The sequence below is a fragment of the Zonotrichia leucophrys genome, chromosome 4A, assembly GCF_028769735.1.
Source record: "Zonotrichia leucophrys gambelii isolate GWCS_2022_RI chromosome 4A, RI_Zleu_2.0, whole genome shotgun sequence".
Classification (NCBI taxonomy): domain Eukaryota; kingdom Metazoa; phylum Chordata; class Aves; order Passeriformes; family Passerellidae; genus Zonotrichia; species Zonotrichia leucophrys.
Genome location: NC_088174.1, coordinates 13,271,586 through 13,290,466, shown reverse-complemented (window position 1 = coordinate 13,290,466; position 18,881 = coordinate 13,271,586). Strand labels below are relative to the sequence as shown.

General features: G+C 43.9%; 1 protein-coding gene across 1 annotated transcript in view; it reads right to left on the bottom strand.

Moving 5' to 3' along the window:
* Positions 1-2,522, bottom strand: part of MSN (moesin) — a 40,570-nt gene extending 38,048 nt beyond the window's left edge. The window contains exon 1 of the mRNA XM_064712620.1: positions 2,377-2,522. Within this exon, the coding sequence (XP_064568690.1) occupies positions 2,377-2,388 (12 nt within the window). The 5' untranslated portion in view covers positions 2,389-2,522. The remainder of the gene's footprint in view (positions 1-2,376) is intronic.
* Between the last annotated feature and the right edge of the window lie 16,359 nt (positions 2,523-18,881).

Below are 18,881 nucleotides of genomic sequence, written 5' to 3'. Positions count from 1 at the left end.
CATCCTCTGCCATACAAAGCATGGGGGGAATTATATGCCCTTTTTGGTGTCTGCTTTAACTGCTCACACTTCACAAACTTTGCAGAACACAACATATTTAAACTAGAGTTGTATCATTAGATTAAACAGGGAAGTTTTCCCGTTGAGAGTATGGCAAGATCAGCAGGCTGATGCATGATGGACTTTCTACACAGCCTACAAAGCCTCCAGCAACCAAACCCCCCCATTACATGTCACAGCAGCAAATCATGTGCACTAGTTCAAAGGTTACCAGAGTTAATCTTGGATTCTTATTAATAGTGCTACACAGCCCAGTGTCACTCATAGCAAGCCTCCCATAACAAAATGGAAATCTCCAGCTACATGTGCTAACATTTAGCCTAGCTTGAGGAGGTGTAGAGACTCAGAACTCAACAGGTTTTGCTGCTTAAGCCACGCAGCAGCATGTTTCTATAAGCCTGGTGAGATGAATGATAAGAGCTACCAACCAAGTAGTTTTGACACAAATGCTTTTCCTGCCCAGCCAGAACTGTTCTCTAGAACATTTCCTCCATCTGTCTTCTTCACAATGGATTTATTTTTGTGATGAAGCCCACATAAACCTACATCTAACTGCCCAGGTTTCACCCACATTTGACCTTGATTTTTTTTCCTTGACTGAGGAAAGTGTCTTGGATTTTACTGTTTTGTTAATTAAGCAGCTATTAACAAATCTTAAGCCAGCACAGTAGTAGTCATGTTTATTTCACATGAAGAACTGATTACACAGTTATGCCAGCATATCCTGTTCCTGCAAAGATCAAGAAATAATGTTTCAAATATTATTTCAGTTAGGTCTGTAACTAGAGCAGATGAGGCAGGAAACCAAAGGCTGATACAGCAGCAGGCCCTGCAGCTCTGTACTGCAACAGGCACAGACACTGAACTGCTCTCTGGAGAACCTTCAGCATGCAACACAAAGCATTACACCAAAACACTTGCATTTCTCTATCTGCTCCAGTTTTTAAAAGCTCCAAAAGCAGAACTACTCAGTCAAAACCAGAACTGCTCTGTGAAAGCCAGAAAGCAGCAGACTGAGAAGGTGAATCCGGCCCAGGGTGTGTCTGGGAGGCTGTAACAAGCACCTCGCTGCCAGCTCAGATTCAGCCTGGTGCTGGGAACCCCGCCCCGCAAGCCGCTCTTGGTCAGGATTTCTTGGCCGAGCCACGCTAAGAAGAGTCACTCATCACGACTAAAAACTCTCTGGCTAAAAGGTCTCAAGCACAGAACTCCCCTAACTTGTGCCATTTCTGTTAATCTTACTGAACTTGTTGCTCTATGTAGGCTTTTTTAATAAGTAAATCTTCACTAATCACTAATATTTAATGGAAGGCCTTTCTAAAGCTTAAGAAAATACTGTCTTAACCTTGAAGAGGCTGAGGTTTGATATCCTTCAATACATTGATGTTTGAACAATAATAACCATGATCTACCTATCCATGCTATCAGAGATGGCAGTTAAGACATCAGGAAAAGTAGCTGTCAATCAAATAAGCATTCAATATCTAGAGTAAAGAAAGTAAACTATTAAAAGAAAATCACTGCAGATTTCATTTCAATTTCTATTTGCACTGAGGTGAGTTTTGTTTGGATTTGTTTTTTTCCTGTCCTTTATGTAAACCACAGGCTCTAAGCTTAGACATTAGATTTCTTAGTCCATTTCAGATCACTCCGGTACGGAAACATCCAGAGACTTCCAGCCTGCTCTTCCTGTTTTATCAATGAAGGGCTGGGACTAATCCTTTCGCTCCAACCAGGAGAAATTAAATGGAAAAACCCCATGCTCCTCATTAGTCACCGAACTCCTGCTGCGAGGAGAGTCAAGTACGGACTTGACTAGACTTTCTAAAGTACCAAAATCTCCTCGGCCAAGAAATACCTCGAGTCAAGCTGGGACAAGGTTCCCTGGCAACCCAAACTGACTAAGCGCAACTTGTGAAAACCCCAACTTCTGCTCTTCGGGAAGCGCACGAGGCGGCCATAGCAGCCTCCCGCTCCCTCCGGGCTCTCGGAGCCTCGCCCCGCTGCCCCCCCGGCCCCAGGGGCACACGCGGGCGGGCGGCGCCGCCGCCGAGCTCCGCCGGACATTTTAGGGCGGAGAGGCGGCCCCGCCGCGCCGAGACCCCGCGCTCCAGGCGCGGCCCCTCGGGCGGGGGAGCACAAGATGGAGGGGCTGGCGGGAGGCTCCGCTCCCCGGGGCTCCTCCGTGCCCCTCACCGCTCCCTCCGGCGCGGCCGAGCCCGGGCGGGAGGAGCCCCCCAGGCCGCGCCCGCCCGGCCCCGCGCACCCGGAGCCCGCGGCGGGGCCTCCGCGCTGCCCCGCGCCGGCGGCACCCACCGTTTTCGGCATCTTCCCGGCGGGCTGGGCACGGCCGTCGCTCCTCCTGCGCCGGTGGGGATCCGCACGGGCTCCTCGCTGCTTCTAACGGGACTCCGCGCCTCTCCGCCCGGCCAGGCCCCGCCCGGCCCCGCCCGGCCGCTGGAGCCCGGCGCCCCCGCCCCAGGAAGGCGCGGCCTCGGGGGCTGCGGGGCGCTTCCATCGGTGCTGGAGCCGAGGGCTTCCAGCGAGCACCGACAGCCCCGGCCGCAGAAGTTTATGCGCGGATCGTTGGGATTTCTGGTCCTTGATAAAAGCGTTCTTTAAGAACATATTGCTGTTTCGTCGGCGATTGCACTGTTCAAAGTAAGACCGCAGCACTGACCTGTGACCCATGTTTCTGTCCCTTGTGAGCCAGAGCTGTGTGCACACAGGTGCAGCTCAGCCGCGGCTCCTCGGCCCGTGCTGTGGCCGGTCAGTGAGCTATTCTGTGCAAGGTTTTCACAGCCATCTGTTTGACTAAAAAGTACACTTCCAGCTTGTACGGAAAATCACGCTGCGATAAGCCAGTCTCTGTAAAAGAGGCAGAGGAGTCCTGCAACTTAATTCGAATAAAGGGAGAGAGTCCACTGGCACACGCACACACATGCCCAGAGTTTTTTCTCTCGAGGTTTTGGAGGGTACAGCCTCCTCTTATCCTGAGCTCCCGGCCGCACGTTGCCCTCTTCCTTTCTCCATTGGCTGAGGCACAGCCTTCTCGAACATCCTACCGCGTATTCCCCCTTGAACCTGTCATTTTACCCCAAAGTTCAGAAACTCAAGCTTGTGCAGACCCACTTGCCTGTTTCAGGAGCTAAGCTGTCTGGGATCTGCAACAAACCTACTGCCCAAAGTTAAGCAGAGACATTAAGACCCATTTCAAATCCTTTAACATCCATATCTTCGCCCATCGAATTGTTTGTAAAGACATTAGCACACAGCTTCCCTCTCAAGTTCCAGATGCTTCAAAAGTCCAAGGGGCTGTGGCGCCCTGAAGCTTGGCAGTCACATCTGGTCTTCAGGGCTTCTCCAAGGCCACACCCACAATCACAGAATATAAATGGTCAACCAAATTCAAGGACAAAAATAGCAGAGGACCAGTGGCAGGCCATCCACCAAAGTTTCACTTGCCATCTCTGTTTTGCAACCACTGATGAAGGGAATCAAGAGTCACCATTTTCATAGGGATTTAAAGAAGCTGTCTCATCTCATTTGGGACTTTGAACATAACTTTCATACAGGTAACTAAGTCCTATTTTCTCCCAGAAAATTAAAGTAATTATTTTTAAAGTTAACAGTGTCCAGAAGAAGGAAATTAAATAAATGTAATGTCTTAATTTTAAAGAAAATAGGAACATACCATTTTTTTTCTTGACTTTGTGTCTTCTTGTCAAATCTGTTAAACATTTTTGTCTGCCAGGAGATGGAAATAGGGTCCAGGCACTTTGTTTGCTTCAGCTGAATATGCAGGTTTCACTTAAACTAGAATCTCTACACTGTGCCTACATAGGAAAAAACATGAGTACAATTGGATTGATGTAAACTGGTGTAACTTTTCTGCACAGAAAGTCACAGGGTGCCTAAGAGACTTTTACATAGTTTTCTTCCTTTTCTATCTCCTTTTACATTGAGACTTTCTCAGACAAGGTCAAACAACACTGGTTGCACAGCTTTCCTACAGAAATAGATACTGACAGAAGACATACAGAATAATAAAGTCATTTGCTTGTGATTTTTTTTGCCAGATTTGGATCCAGAAATGTTAGGTGTGAGATTTCTCCCTAAATTCGAGAGACTCTATGGAGATTTCTTTTATGCTAGCAACATACATGATGGGGAGAGCCCAATTCTACTTCTATTGAAACTTCTATACCAACAGTTCTTCATAAAACTTAGGTAACTGTTTGGAGAATTCCATTAATCTTTTTGCAAAGGTGATAAAACTTTATATGATAAAAGTCTAGCTATCTTTATCTTATTTGGCTATCCCTTGCCAAATTTAAGGGGCCATAGTTTAACATCCAGGGTCCCAAGATTTTCTTCATAATGCTAAGGACAGGAGTGCTAATGAAGCAAATGAATCCTCACACCAGTGAAACAATCAGATCCAAAGCAACTGTATTCCCACTTAGAGTGTGCCAGGCATTGGCCATGTCCAAAGTCATAAACCCCATATCAAACAGTCCCAAAGAGTCTGAAGGGCTGAGACAAAGCTTCAGCATAACATACACTTGTTTCTGACCCCAGCCACTTCTCTTGTCCTTCTTCCCTATTATTGTTATCAATAGCCAAACAAAATACCATTCATGCCACTTTGAAAGACAAGAGTATCCTGTGACAGGCACATGAGTCTCTACACCTCACTTCCTCCCCAGCTTCTTCTTTTCCCCTTCCCCTTCACTGCTGAGGTGGAGAACAAGACATCTGAAATTTGAACCTCATGGCACTCCCATGGAACTCACAGCTCCACGATGAATTCCTGTGGTGGAGGTGCTGCACCAAGACCTGCCCTTCCCTGCAGAGCTCTCCTTTAGCAGCTGCTGAGGAGCAATGGTGACATTCAGCAGCCTTTTGCTGAGCCCTCCCGGCCTGGCCATGTGTGAGAACAACCATATCAGCCTTTTCCTTGAGAACTGCAGATGGGCTACATCTCCCTCTGACTTCAGGATGAAATTCCAAGGGGTAAAAGTATCAGCCAATTTAAAGTCCTCCTTGCAGGAGGCTGAAGAAATGAGTAACATTACCCAGGGCTGTTACTCCCATACTGCTCAGATCCCAAATAATATTAAAGTATTTCAGAATTAGATTAAACCAGGATGACATTAAGCATTCTCTTGGGAAGAGGTCTGGTATTTCACTGCTGATTTATTTTCTTGGTTTTCTTTTCATCAAGCCTTTTGTAGTAGCTTCTTTTAAGCAGAAAGAACACGTAAATTATTTGGTCTGACATATCAGAATTATTTAGCATGAGCACTAAAAAAGGGCCTGTTTTAACAGCATATGGGTTTTTTGACTAATGAGGAATTACTTGAGCTCCCCTTTGCATGGCTTTGACAGAAGATAGAAGCCAAAAGTGTTTCATACTAGAAATGTACTTCAGAGGGCTAAATTTAATTTGATTCACATAACTAAAGGAAGGCACAAAATGAAATTGTTACTATAGAATGAGAACTGCACCTTTAATACACAGTAGTCCTGGACTCTATTTAAAATTATCCAGCCTGGTTCTGAGGTCTTCTTTGAATAGCAGCTCAACTTTCTTCTCCTGCTCTTACTGCTTTCCTTCTGCTCAGACATTAATGCCTACAGGTTCACAATGAATTGCTCCCAGTGATGATCTTGGATCTTTTTCGTGTTTAATTGTATTTAGGCATAAAAAGCATCTCTCCTCCCAAACAAATTTCACTCCGTTCACACCTTTATGTCTTGAGAATTGGGGTAATCTTTTGCAGTGATTCTCAAGCTGGAAGGATGAGAGGAGTAAAGGGGAAAGCACACCACATTCAGGAAGGCAGGATTTGAAAAGGCTGGAAATAATTCCATTCACATGCAGCTGCAGTGACAGGGCAGAAGCTGATGGAGCCACTGGACTTGTGAACCCATTTATCTGATCTCTTTTCCACCCCAAGAAAAGGAAATCATTCAGTACATGGTCCCAGCTCCTGGCTTGTCCACTCACCAAGGCAGAAAGAGCTGAAACTGCCTGGAAATCCCAGGGATTTGTGTCTGCCAGATGCTTTGTAAAACCCTAGTTCCTCATTCCCTCCAGCACATAAATCCCCCACGGGCAGTGACAGCCCTGTGAGGAACATGGAGAAGGCTTTACTAGGAACAATGACTCACTGTATGGCCCACACCACTCATCTCTTCCTGTATGTCTGGGGATGTGCTGGGAATATGCTGTTTGTGCAGAGGGAGATTAAAAGGGAGGGATCCAAACCAGACAAAAGGTGTGCAATGAATGCAATGCTCATTTAAAAAAAAAGTAAGAACAACTCATCTGCTAGAATCGTCTCATCTTCATTTTTGCTTTGTTTTTACCATATGGGAGCAAATACTCATGTTTTCTACATCTTGTACTGCTTGCAGCAATGTGGGAAATAAAGGGAAATCTAATGGATATTCTGGGACTTTACTCCAAGTATTTACAACCCAAAAAGGAGATAACATCACTAGGAAGGACCAAAAAAAATAATGTGAATATGTTTTGCCAGTTTGTGTGAAAGGTACTGATGTAGAAATGCCCTTAAATCTGTGCAGAATTGGAACAAAGAAAGGTTTGGAGACTGATGCTGGCACCTTCTCCTTAGAATATGGAGGGCATTGCTCTGTTCCACCTCAAACCAGTGAAGAAAAATTATTCCTGTGGGTGATGGGACGAATCAAGGTAGAGCTTTCAGTTTTAGAAAAATGTATCTAATCTAAAAGTAACCCCAGTGGTATTTCTTCTGATAGGCTTGAGGGTGTGATGTGTTTCCAAAAGGAAACATGCTTACTCACATGTATTCCTCAGAGGCCATTAAGCATTTACAGTAATCATGGCCAACTAAAAACATACTGGAAGCAAAATGCAAAACACCTACATTACCCATTGCATTTTATCCCCCTGAGGCATGTTAAGAAAATTTCCTTATCTGACCATTCAGCAGCCTCTGGCAGTTACACTGACACCACCAGACTTTAATGCTGGGACCAAAACCCCTTCTCAAAAAGCAGCTCCAGTGACCTGGTAGGGGTCTCTCTTGACTCCCTACACACCCCATTCTCAGACAGTCAGACAAGTTTTCCACCCAGCGTGACCCCAGGGTTCCCATAGCAGAGTCTCAGGCCTCTGGTTGTTTTAAGTAATTTTATCACAGGGCAGCAACAGAATCACAGTTTGTCCTGGAGCCTCCAGGGAGGGACTGTGAACAAAGGACTCCCTGCACTTTTACATCCTCACAGTCTGTGCTGGCATAGCCTGGGATTCTGAGTCATGGGCTCCTGCTGTGGCTCTGAGTGTCTGTCACCTGGCTGGCACCACAGGCCCTCGTGCCATTGTTCAAGGGACCCCTGCCAGTCCATGACCTCCTGTCCCTGAGCTCAATCCTCAGCTTGCACTGGAGCCTGCACACTGAGCTACCTGCACTAAATGTATTCCTCAACAGGCAGCCCACAACACCTGTGGGACATCCACCAGACCTGTCTTGACCAGCAAAGCCTCACTGTAACAAACCATGACCAAAAAAACCCCAACAATTTAATCTCCAAGATCTAACAAAATCTGATGCTCTTCTCTTCATCCATCTTACTTTCTTAGCAGGACAATTCTGTTTGTAGACATAAAATCTAGCAAATTTTTTATTCAATAGGGCTCAGGCTGCCAATAGTTTACATGCAGTACTAACAGGCTTTGCTGCAGAAAGGAAGGTGACTTGGATCTTCAGCCAAGATCTTCACAGTTTCAGTGCCCCAGAGAAACAGGCTCTGAGGGAGTTTTCTCCTCTCTTCCCCCTCTCTCCTGCTCTGCCTCCTCAGATGGCTGGTGTGGAGCCAAGATGATGGTACTGGTGTGATGACCATGTAGGGCCACTGCCTTTCTGACTCAGAGACTGGGAACTTGGAGGCTGTACCAGAGGCCACCAGGCTCTTCCTTCCATGCCTGCCAGAGAATGGGAGTGGCCAGTCCAACCTCAGCGGGTGAGAACCAGGCTCCAGATGGTTCTGACACAGGTGACCACTGCATAGGGGTCTAGATGGAAGGCGTCCATTCACACTGGGGTTTTCTGATGGTGAAAAGGGCCAAAGAATGACCAAACCGAGTGTTACTGAGCAAGAACCAGGGAGAAGATGCTTCTGAGAGGGATTTTCAGGTCATGCAGTTTCACTGTTTAGAATTAAACTGCCCCCAAAGTCACATGCGTCACCAACACTCACAATGAGCTGTAATAGCAGGAAGCTTCAGCTGCAAAGAAAATCCAGTTATGACGGGGATAGTGGAGGCAGTAGTGTCCTCTAGATTAGAAAGAGAGACTAGCAGATTGCTCTCCTTGGTCCTACAAGCTGTGTCAGTGGGTGACTGGATGGATTTATACTCCTTTTGACTAGCTATGAAAGTAATTTAATAAGATTGGCTATCTCAGAGGGGGCTGACAAAGTCGTCACCTTAAGGCTTCAGGCAACAGTGCAAATTCTGTATGTTAATAGTTTATAAATAAATTCCTCTACATATAATCTCAATTCTTAATTTCAGAGACTAGTTTCCTGGATATTTTTTTTGGAGTTGTCAGTGCAAAGAGTTTATTTTTGAAGCATTTTGTGGTGTTACAGTTCAAGTACTTCAGAGCACTGCCAGTATCAAGAGCTAGAGAGGCAGATAACAGGACAAGAATATCAGCTGTTTTTCTTGTCCAGGCTCTATGATACATAAAAAAGGAAAAACTGCACAAAAATCTGATCCAAATCCCACCAAAGTTGTAGAACAGGTGCAGATTAATATGGAGTCTCATTCTCCATATCTAAATGCTTTGTGCCCTCAGACACAGTAATGGTGTAAAATAAGCCCCTCTACTTGGAAGTGTCCATGTCCATGCTGAATAGGTGTTGAGAACAGCTGCAAAGTCAGGGTCATGTATTTGACATTTTCAGCCTGCACACATAGAAATACACCTGGTACCAGTGTACAAAGAGTTGCTAAAAGTTTTCACACATCCCCATCACCACTATCCTCTAGGTCTCCTGGGGATTACCAGCTTCTCAGCCACCAACTGCCTGAGAATGTCACATTTACATTGGCTTTTTAATTCAGACCAGGAGGTTGGTTTTGAAGTTAATTTCCTAATTCAGTGCATTTTGTTTCCCATCATGGTGCTGTCTCATACCTCGTGAACAGAATTCCTTTTGGATGTGCTCCAGGAGTGTACCTATCATGCTGCAGCTGTTGGCAAGCATTCAGTTAACTGGACCAGAACAGAGCAACTCCAAAATCATCTCACTGTGAAGAAGCACATTTAGTGTTAATGTCAGTCAGCACCAGCTCTTTTGTTTTCCATATTTGCTCTCATTACACCACACTCCTTGTTACTGTAGGCATGTTTACCTGTCAAAATGATCCAGACCTGCTTGTGTGTCAATAGAACCTGTTCAAATATTTTTAGCAAGATAGATTTTAATCAGGGTGACAGAAGTAAGTTAGGAAGCAAGGAGATATGCAGATTTGCTGGCACCTCTGTGGGGACAGTAACCTCCAAGAAAGACAATCTCAAATGCAGTCAGAATTGCACCTTCAGCCCAGGCCATGCCTGAGAGACATGGGTGGGTTAAGCATCAAACTTCAGTTTTGGAGCTGGCTTCTTTCTCCTTCTCCTCCAAAATTCTCCTTCTCCCCTCTACAAAATGCCCTAGGATCACCCATGCATTAATGTTTCACTGATTAACATCAAATTTCTCCTGGAACAGAGGAGTGCACCTCCCTAGAGGTTTAACCCTCCAGTCAGCCCCTACTCCCACTCAGCTGTCCCTGACCTTCCCTCTCACCTGACACTGTGATTTAAAAACCTTCTCTCTCCCTCACACACAGAGCAACTGCTTCTAATCTAACTTTCTTCTGCTTCTCCAGGGCTCCAAGACTGACTCTGTGCTCCAGGAATTCCAGCTCCTACAGAGCAGAATCAGAGCAGGGGTGGGGTTCTCAGTCTCAACAATAATACTAAGTCAGTTCTCTCCACTGTACTGAAACTTGGTCAAGTGAATCAATGCATTGGAAAATAGGGCTCAGAAAGCTATAAAAAGGGAAAAGAAATCTGGCCCATGTTTCCAGGTAGTGGCATGTAATGTGGAAGATGATCTCAGCACTAACCATTTCAGACAAATAATCCTTTACCAGTTCTTTCCATTTAAGCCTCAGCTCCATTCATTTTTGCCTGTGACTTAAATCTATTTTTGGAAACCTTAAAAATATACAGGGAGTTGCCAGCCATTTTTATTCCAATGCAGGAACATTTTATACTGATGGCATTACTCCTGGCTCTTGCTCAAATATCAGCTTTTTTTCAAGGTGAACACCAAGCCCTGACCCATGGCAATGCCCTCTAGGTAAGTGCTGCATGTTTCATGCTAGAACACGAAGGGGACTCAAAGCCAGAACTTCACTGTGCAGAAGCTGCCTAGAGCAGGAGCCTAATCTGGCACTGCTGATGCTGCCTCTCCCACTCAGCTGACACACTCCCAAGGGAAGGGAATTCCCTCCCACCCTGGTAACACCACAGGGTGTGACACAGCCAGGGTTACATGACTGAGAGAGCTGTGCACGCCTGGGCAAGCCTGGCTCCACACACACTCTCTGCACCCAGCATTTCTTTCCTTACAGTGGAACACAATGATGCACTACTCAGAACACCCAGCCCAGATAGATGAAGGCATGAGAGATGACATCATGTATTTTTCTTAGGTTTTTGCTAAACACATGGTATCTCTGATGAAAAAAAATGCAGAGAATTAAGGCATTTAGGATATTTGTACAAGCAGAGTGAGTGGGTAAGAGGAATTACAGGTAGATAGACAGATAGACAGATAGATAGACAGATAGACAGATAGATAGACAGATAGATAGACAGATAGACAGATAGATAGATATAGATTACAGATTGCCAGGTAGGCACATATAAAGACATATAGATACATACTATGTTCTTGTCTGTTCTGTGTCACAGAATTTCCTGTCTTCAGCCACAGACACAAAGAAGCAGGTACTTAGTCCCAATTATGCCTGTTTGATTTCAGGAGAATTTTTCTGTTTTCACAAGATACACACACTTCTACCTTTAAAACACAGCCATGACCTTTTTGCTTTGTCTTACAATTCTTTTTTCTCACTTAACCCATTTCTGTTTCTTCATTCTTAAGAAAAGAAAATCCCCTGAGTTAAAATAGCAAGGATAAAAGCCTCTAATGTCAAAATAAGTTTCTTTTTCTTAAGTCCAAACATATTTTGAGAAGATCTCCAAGCCCAGGAGTTTTCCCCTTCCCCACCATACATATTCCCTGCATTTCCCTGATGATAGGACCTCAGCACAATGAGTTTGATTGAGTGTGGAGCTGATTTGCTCCAGAGAGGTTTTCAGCCATACAGAGAAACTGAGACAGGCCCCATCCTGGACTGGGCATGCAGACCCTGTCACTATCACCAAAGACAGTGGAGGACAGAATTAGAAACTGAACTCACTTTGCCATAGAGCTCCACTGGCTCACCTTAGTATTTAATTTGCTGCAGTGTGGTTGGCACTGTCAGAAAATATGAAGTTGGATAGTTAACTTGGCTTTAAAGACAGGAATATGTACTAGGTGGTTTCTTGAAAGTCCATTCCTATTTTCTACTAACCCTATTACCTGATGCATTTGTAGGAACTGAATGCTTCCAGAAGCATAAGTATAGAACAGGATGGTGTAAGGTAGGACAGAATAACAAGGTAGAGCTTACCACAGAAGCAAACTTCTTATCATTGGTCATCATGTCCTCAACTCAATGTTTACAATGACAAAATTTATAGCAAAAATACAGTACAAGTATAGTACAGTAAAGACATAATAAAAATATAGTTTATAGTAAACATTTCAGGCAATGTCAATTCAGTAAATATTTCATTTCAGCAACACAGACAAGAAGATCCACTTCCATATTAACCAACACAGGGTCAGACACCACCTGCACAGCCTGCCAAGGCAGCTTGAGCTTTCTTGGAACAAAATTTAAACCCTTTATTGCCCCATTGCAACATAAAAAAATGGTGAAGTGCATCACCAGACCACCACCAACCCATCTTGCCTATTGACTTCAGGAAATGTAAAAGCCAAGTGTGAGGACAGAATATATGTTCAAATTATCTGAATCTATGCCAAACCATAGATGTGAACTCTGTCAGTTTCCCGTCAATTGAATTTTCCAGCAATTTCCATTTTAAAGAACTTAGAGGAAGTAGACCAATGAAATACAAATAAGGTATTTATTTTCTTTTAGAAGATTTTTTTTCCACACAAGCTGTATTTCTGTGAACACTAATACTGTATCCACACAGTTCTGTATTGCTGACAGAAAACTTTTTGTCTGAAGCAGACAGGACATTTCTGTCTGATTAGCTAGGGCATTTTGAGTTTTGCTGACTTCATGCTTTAATGCTAAAACACTTCAGCAGGGATGAGATTTGGTCTGGCATAAGTCTATAGGTACATGGACAGGTGATGTCTGATCTGTCTTCCTGGGACAAACAAATGCAGTAATGCTTTTTAATAAATTTGTACTGGTAGAAAGAGCCACTTCTGGACTGGCTCTTTGTATCACCAGACTGATTTTTTTCTGGTCTGATACTCAGTCCTAAGTCTGGCTTTACTGCCCTGGTGAATGATTGCTCTTCCACTTTGATTTTGCCTACCTTCCTGGGTGATTTATCCTGGCTATAAGCAGAGATAATCCTGTACACAGTGGGAATCAAGCACACTTTGCTCGTCTCCCAAATATATCATAATCTAAACTTCCATAAGTTCTACTTCATAATCTTTTCTGATCTTCTCTCTGTATTATTTCATATTTGTCATAAGGGATTAAGAATTCTCATAAATCCCAATCATACTACATCACAGTACTGTGTCATTTTTGTCTGGCTCAGATGCAGGAAACGGCATCACATCATGCCATAAAACCAAAATGGGAAACATTTAGCAGTAAAGATTACCTATATCAAAAATCACCTGAAGAAACCTGCCCTGCAGAATACTGAACAGCCTGCAGTGTGTAAGCACCAAGTGAAAGCAGCCTCATGAGGAAAGTCATCCCTGTGCTGTGGGAATTAAATCAGACTCAGCACATGATCCAGATTTCCTCCAGCACAAACACAGATCAGTATCCTAGAAAGACACAAACCAGTATCTTAAATGAACATTGACACCTCACAAAGCTCCACAGGTACCTGTCCCCCAGTCCAAAGCTGTGGCCACCCATCCTCTGCCAGGTACAGCCCTGCTGCCATCTCCCTTCTCAGTGTGCAGGCCACAGCACAGTGTGCTGTGAGTTTTCATACTCAGCAAAAATCCCAGAACTGCACAAAGGACCTGGCAAGTTCAGTGCTTAGAAGAAGAATCTCCTCTCCTGTCTTGCCAAGCCCAATTACCTCAGCCCTCTAATGGCACAAAATAACAGAAGTAAATTCAAGTCCTCAAAACCCCACAGCTCTCAGTGGTGCCTGAGCACTTGGTTGTCCTGGGGCCTTCCTTGCAGCACAGCTGGGAGTAAGTCTGAAAGGTCCTGATGTTGTCATTAGAACCTAGCACTGACTTCATTGGATGCAGGGTCCTGGTACAGCTCTGCATAAATTCATTTCAGTTCCTAGTGCTGCACCCTGCAGCACCGGGAATGAAGAGCAAACTACTTAATGAGTGATAATCATCTTGTATATATAGCTTTGAAAATAGCTCAGCATGGTGAAGAATTGAATCTTGGTTTTCCTATCCAAAAATAGCTCATGGAGAACAGCCCACTTTTGTATTCCAGTAAGTCCAAGTGAAACTAAACCCAACAAAATGTATACATTATTTTACTTTTTGTCCAGTAAGCTGCAAGACCATTCTGTTTCCTTTTAATATCAGTCTCAGGTGTGTTTTATTTATTATACTTGCTTGTATTCTTCTCTAGGCTGACTCTCTTCAGAATTTCAAGTCTACTTTATGGCAAAACAAATCTAATATTCTGATACTATCTGGAGGCATAGGATTGGCTTAAACCCAGATGAAGACAATTCATTTCATCCTGTAGAACACAGCTTCATTTAATTTCAGGGTCTAATTTTCCTTACATATAACATGAAAACACTGGCTTCTCATGTTTCAATAACAAAAAGTTACATTGCAATTACTGCAGGTCTGCAAGGGAGGGTATGTCCAAATTATTATATATACAGTACTGTATTTATGAAGTTTTAAACCTCATTTAGGAAAAAATCCCAGATTTTGCAGATATCCCTCTGTGGTCACAAGCAAGTCTGCCCAAAGAGATTGCAGCTGAAGGATGTGCTGTGAAGTCAGCCTAGGTATTGTCCTTCTCAAAAAAAGTTATGAGGGTCCATCTCACTGAACCTGATTCTGTTCTTCCCTACAGTGGTGCAGACTGAGTGATTAACAGTAACTGAGACAGAAATCTGACTTTTTGAGTCAAATTCTAGGATAGTTTGTGTAGCTAGACTCCACAGAGCCTGGCTCTTCACTTTCCAGGAATTTATTTAATGATCAGAAATGGAGGAAAAACATTTCACTGACAATATCTGCTATATTGAGAGCGAGCTTCACCTTTCAAAATGATCAGATTAATTTCATTTTGTACTGTTTTATATAATCCACAGCTTTTGACTTAACTGCTTTGTGTGTAGAGTGATTTGGAATGAAAGTGGGTATTATAAAGTGGTAATGATAAACTGATGTGATTTTGGTGAGGGGCTTCCCTGTGTTTGTCCTCAGCTAAGAACAGTTCACATATTTCAGCTCTGCCTCTAAAGTAACTGTAGTTCAAGGCATTAATATTTCATGAGGCATAAACGGTTCCCCTTTAGGAAAAGTAAAAGCAGTTTTTCCTGTTTGTGAAATTTCCACATTGCCAAGAACAAGAAAGCTTTCGAAACACTATCTTTGCTGCTTGCAGAGCTTCACTGCCTTATAGGGCCTGAATCCCCTGGATTCACGCTGGGGGCGGGCTGGGAATGCTGGCTTTTCCTCCTTCTGGGTGATTCTGGGAGGCCTGCAAATGATGTCATGGTACATTTTAGGCTACAATAACAGGAAATCATCAAGTGTTTACACTGGCAGACTGGGCTGTGATGTGATTTTCCTCCTCTTCCTCTCTGCCCCCCCCACCCACCTCGCCCCTGCCATTGACTTCCTTGATATATCTGCTTCCTCTGATTAAAATACTACAAGGTGGCAACACTGAAGGAGGAAAAAGGGAAGTGGGGGAGGGAGACAGAAAGGCATATTTTAAAAAAGGATGATTCCCCTCAAATCACTGACAGAGAGCACAGTCCTCCCTCCCTGGCCCAGCACATTCTGTGGTAGTGCAGGCTCAGAAACACGTCAGAAACTGGCCTGCTGAGGAACTGGAGGACCGACCGCTCCCAGCTGAGACATGAAAAAGAAACTCTCCCCTCCTAGAACAGATGAGTCACAGAAAAGATCTCCCTGGCAAGGTTTTCTTTGAATTTTCCTCCTGCACAGGCACATCTAAAAATATACACCATGGGTTGATGGATTTCAAGGAGGAGAAGGCCACATTTTCAGGGCTTGGGTCAAAGCAAGGATGCAAGTGACTTTTACCCAGAAACTCTATCACAATCTGTAGCAAACATCAGTTTTCAGTTTCAGTTTCAGAGGCAGGGGAGGTTGCTAGGGTTCAGGTCCTGCTTGTACCAGTGATGCACAGCATGAATGTCAGACATTGTGCCCTTCCCAACCTGTTAATACAAAGGCAAGGAGGAGGAAGGTGTAGGGTGGTATCCAGAAGTCAAGGGATGAAGTAAAACAGACTAATTGGCTCCAGGGTAGTTCATGTCCCCATAACCATACAGAACCTGGTATTAGCTCAATTTGTTAGAGCATGGTGCTAACATGTTGTGTGTTTGATTCCCAGTGGGCCATTCTCTTAAGAGCTGGACACAGTGATCCCTGTGGGTTCCTTGCAATTGAGAATATTCTGTGATTCTGTGATTTACCTCCAGCTATTGCACTGGGTTAGCAGAGTGCACACAAGAAGCTCCAAGTTGGAGGAACAGTAAGGAGTACCTGGAAGGGGCTAATTCTACAGCAGATATCAGCATTTTGCAGGAGCTTATGGAGCTCACAGCAGTGTGGAAGGGAGTCTGAGATGAGAAAGACTGCAAATATTGAAGAAATTTTCCGTAAATGAAATTTACAGGAAAGTTTGGCTCCATTTATTGGGATTCTTGGGGATGGTCCTGTGCATGGCCAGGAGTTAGACTCAATGATTCTTCAGGGTCCCTTCCAACTCAGCACACTCTATGATTCTATGACTCTGAAGTCTAGACAGGAATAAGGTAGGACGGGAGAGAGTAGCAAATAATTTTATTTCTATTGTCTATTTTTTCTCCATTTATGCAGCATCAGCAAGATTGACAGTTTAAATTATGCTAAGAAATCTCCCAAACCTGAGACACTCACTAAAGTAAAACTACCAGGATATAGAAAGTCTTTCTAAGAGTACCATAGCTCTGTTCAGTGCATTTAGAAATTGCAGGTTTCCAGTTCCTAAAGCTCAAGAACAGGCAGACAGGAAACCTTTTAGAAAAAAATACAGTCAGAGGGACTTACACCTTGCATCTATGATGGAACTGTAAAGTGCAATTTACAGCAGTTAGCAGAAGGAACAGGAACCATGAAGATGTGATTTCACCACTCCAAGTTACTCAAACAGTTATCTATGGTCAGTGACAAGCTGATACAAACTGCTTTAACACCATGGGTGCTTTGGCTTCATCATTATTACTAATGATGTTATTACCTGAGGCATCCAATCAGGGCTCTGAGAGAAACACCATCACAGAAATGCTCACACATTTATTATCTCCCAGCATGAGTCTACCCTGGTCCAGAATAAAGAAGAAGATTTTGGTCCAACCAGGTAGCCAGGATCTTAAGGCCACCCAAATAGGTACTTCACTTCCAGACACTCTCAAAATGAAGAACAATCTCACATGCTTTGCTGAATGAGGGGTTGAGGCTTTCCTCTCTTTAATAATCCCAGAGATAAATTGTAAAGGTTCACCCATTGGTAAATTGTGCAGATCAATAAGCTCATCTTTGGCAACCAGGCTCTCCAGGGCAGTGGTCACAGCACCAGTCCTGTCTGAGTTCAAAATTCATCTGGACAATGATCTCAGGAGTTGGATTCAGTGATCCTTGTGGGTCCCTTCCAACTCATTGCATTCTATAATTCTATAATTACCAGCTCCCCAGCAGGGCCAAAGAAGCCAGTCATAAGCACAGATAAGCCTAAGCCACTTCCTTTCCTGGGCTGCACTGGAGTCACCAGGGAACCACACCACAAACTGCTCTCATGATGGGTAATACCAGCAGGGAGCAGGGCTTTTCCCTTATCATTCACTGAAGCAAAATGCCTCATAGTGCTCCTCTTGCTGGGGAAACACTCAACTAAGGGACTCCATGAGACAGAAGTGTGGTCTAGAGAAGGGAAGGACTCTCTCCCTCTTGGCAAAGCCATGTTGCCAAGCACAGGCCCCATTTCCCCATCACATCTGTGCTGTATGAAGCTCTGTTGATGTTTTCCAGTGACAAGCAACTCCTCATGCTTCCACACTGGGGAGTGCTGGGAACATGAAAAAGGAGGGGGAGCTGTTTTTACTCCATGCTGATTCACAGGTCAGTTCAAGTTAGCAGGACTGGTCAGCATGTGTGAATTTATTCTTCTTTACTGAACAATCCTAAGCTGTTTTGCAAAAATATGTTCTTCTTACTGATACTTTCATTACAGGAGGCAAAGGTGCTCTTTGCCATATGGTTTAGTGTCATATGACAGTCCTGCAAGGAGAAGGGAGTTGCACTTGATGATCTTTATGGGTCCCCTCTAACTTTAGATGTTCTATGAAAAGTGGGGTTTTTTCATTATCTAACCAATAAAGATGGAAATATTTTCATGAGCTAAAAATGCCTCATTAAATCTTTCTGATTTTGGACATTACTTCTGTAATAAATACACTTGTATCTTCATGTTAAACATGTAGATGTTTTCTCTTGTTTTGTCTCCATTGCAACCAAATGGTTTTACTCAATCAAAATGTCTCCTTGTGGTTTTACCAAAGTGATTGCTTCCCTCTGGATGTGACTGGTGGTCACTGGTCTGGGTGACTCTGGCAAACAGTCACTGGATGTGGTGCTAATCAGGGTCTGCAGATTTCCTGCTCATCAGCACGGTTTGCCTCAGGATGAGGAGCCTTGGCTGAATCTGGGTTCCATTTCTGCCATTTCAGCTGTGCCCTGGGCACCCCTCATCTGGTGCTGTGTAGCTGGGGCAGGGCTGATGAAGGCCCTGCTCTGGCAGTTTTGGTTTCAAGCTTGGCTTCTGGTTCACTGAGTGACCTGACAGGAACTGCTGGCCCCCACTGCATCCTGACAGTCTGAGATATCCAGTTTCTGAGTTTTTATTCTGATTCAAAATAAAAACATATTACCAACTATCATTGCCTCTCAAACATGTCATGAGCTTTGTGCCTGAAATGTTTGCAGTGTTTTCTTTCACTTGCACTGGAATAGAGGGAAGTTACCTCATGTTTCAAGAAAAATAAAGCAGCCTTAAAATGCTATTGTGAACAGAAAAATCACACATGCAGACAAAACTTAATCAAAACTGAAATAAAAATACAACCTCGATGAAATTCAAATACTTAAATGTTATTGTATACTGAATTTTTTACTTCCTAAACAAAATAATTTTAGCACAT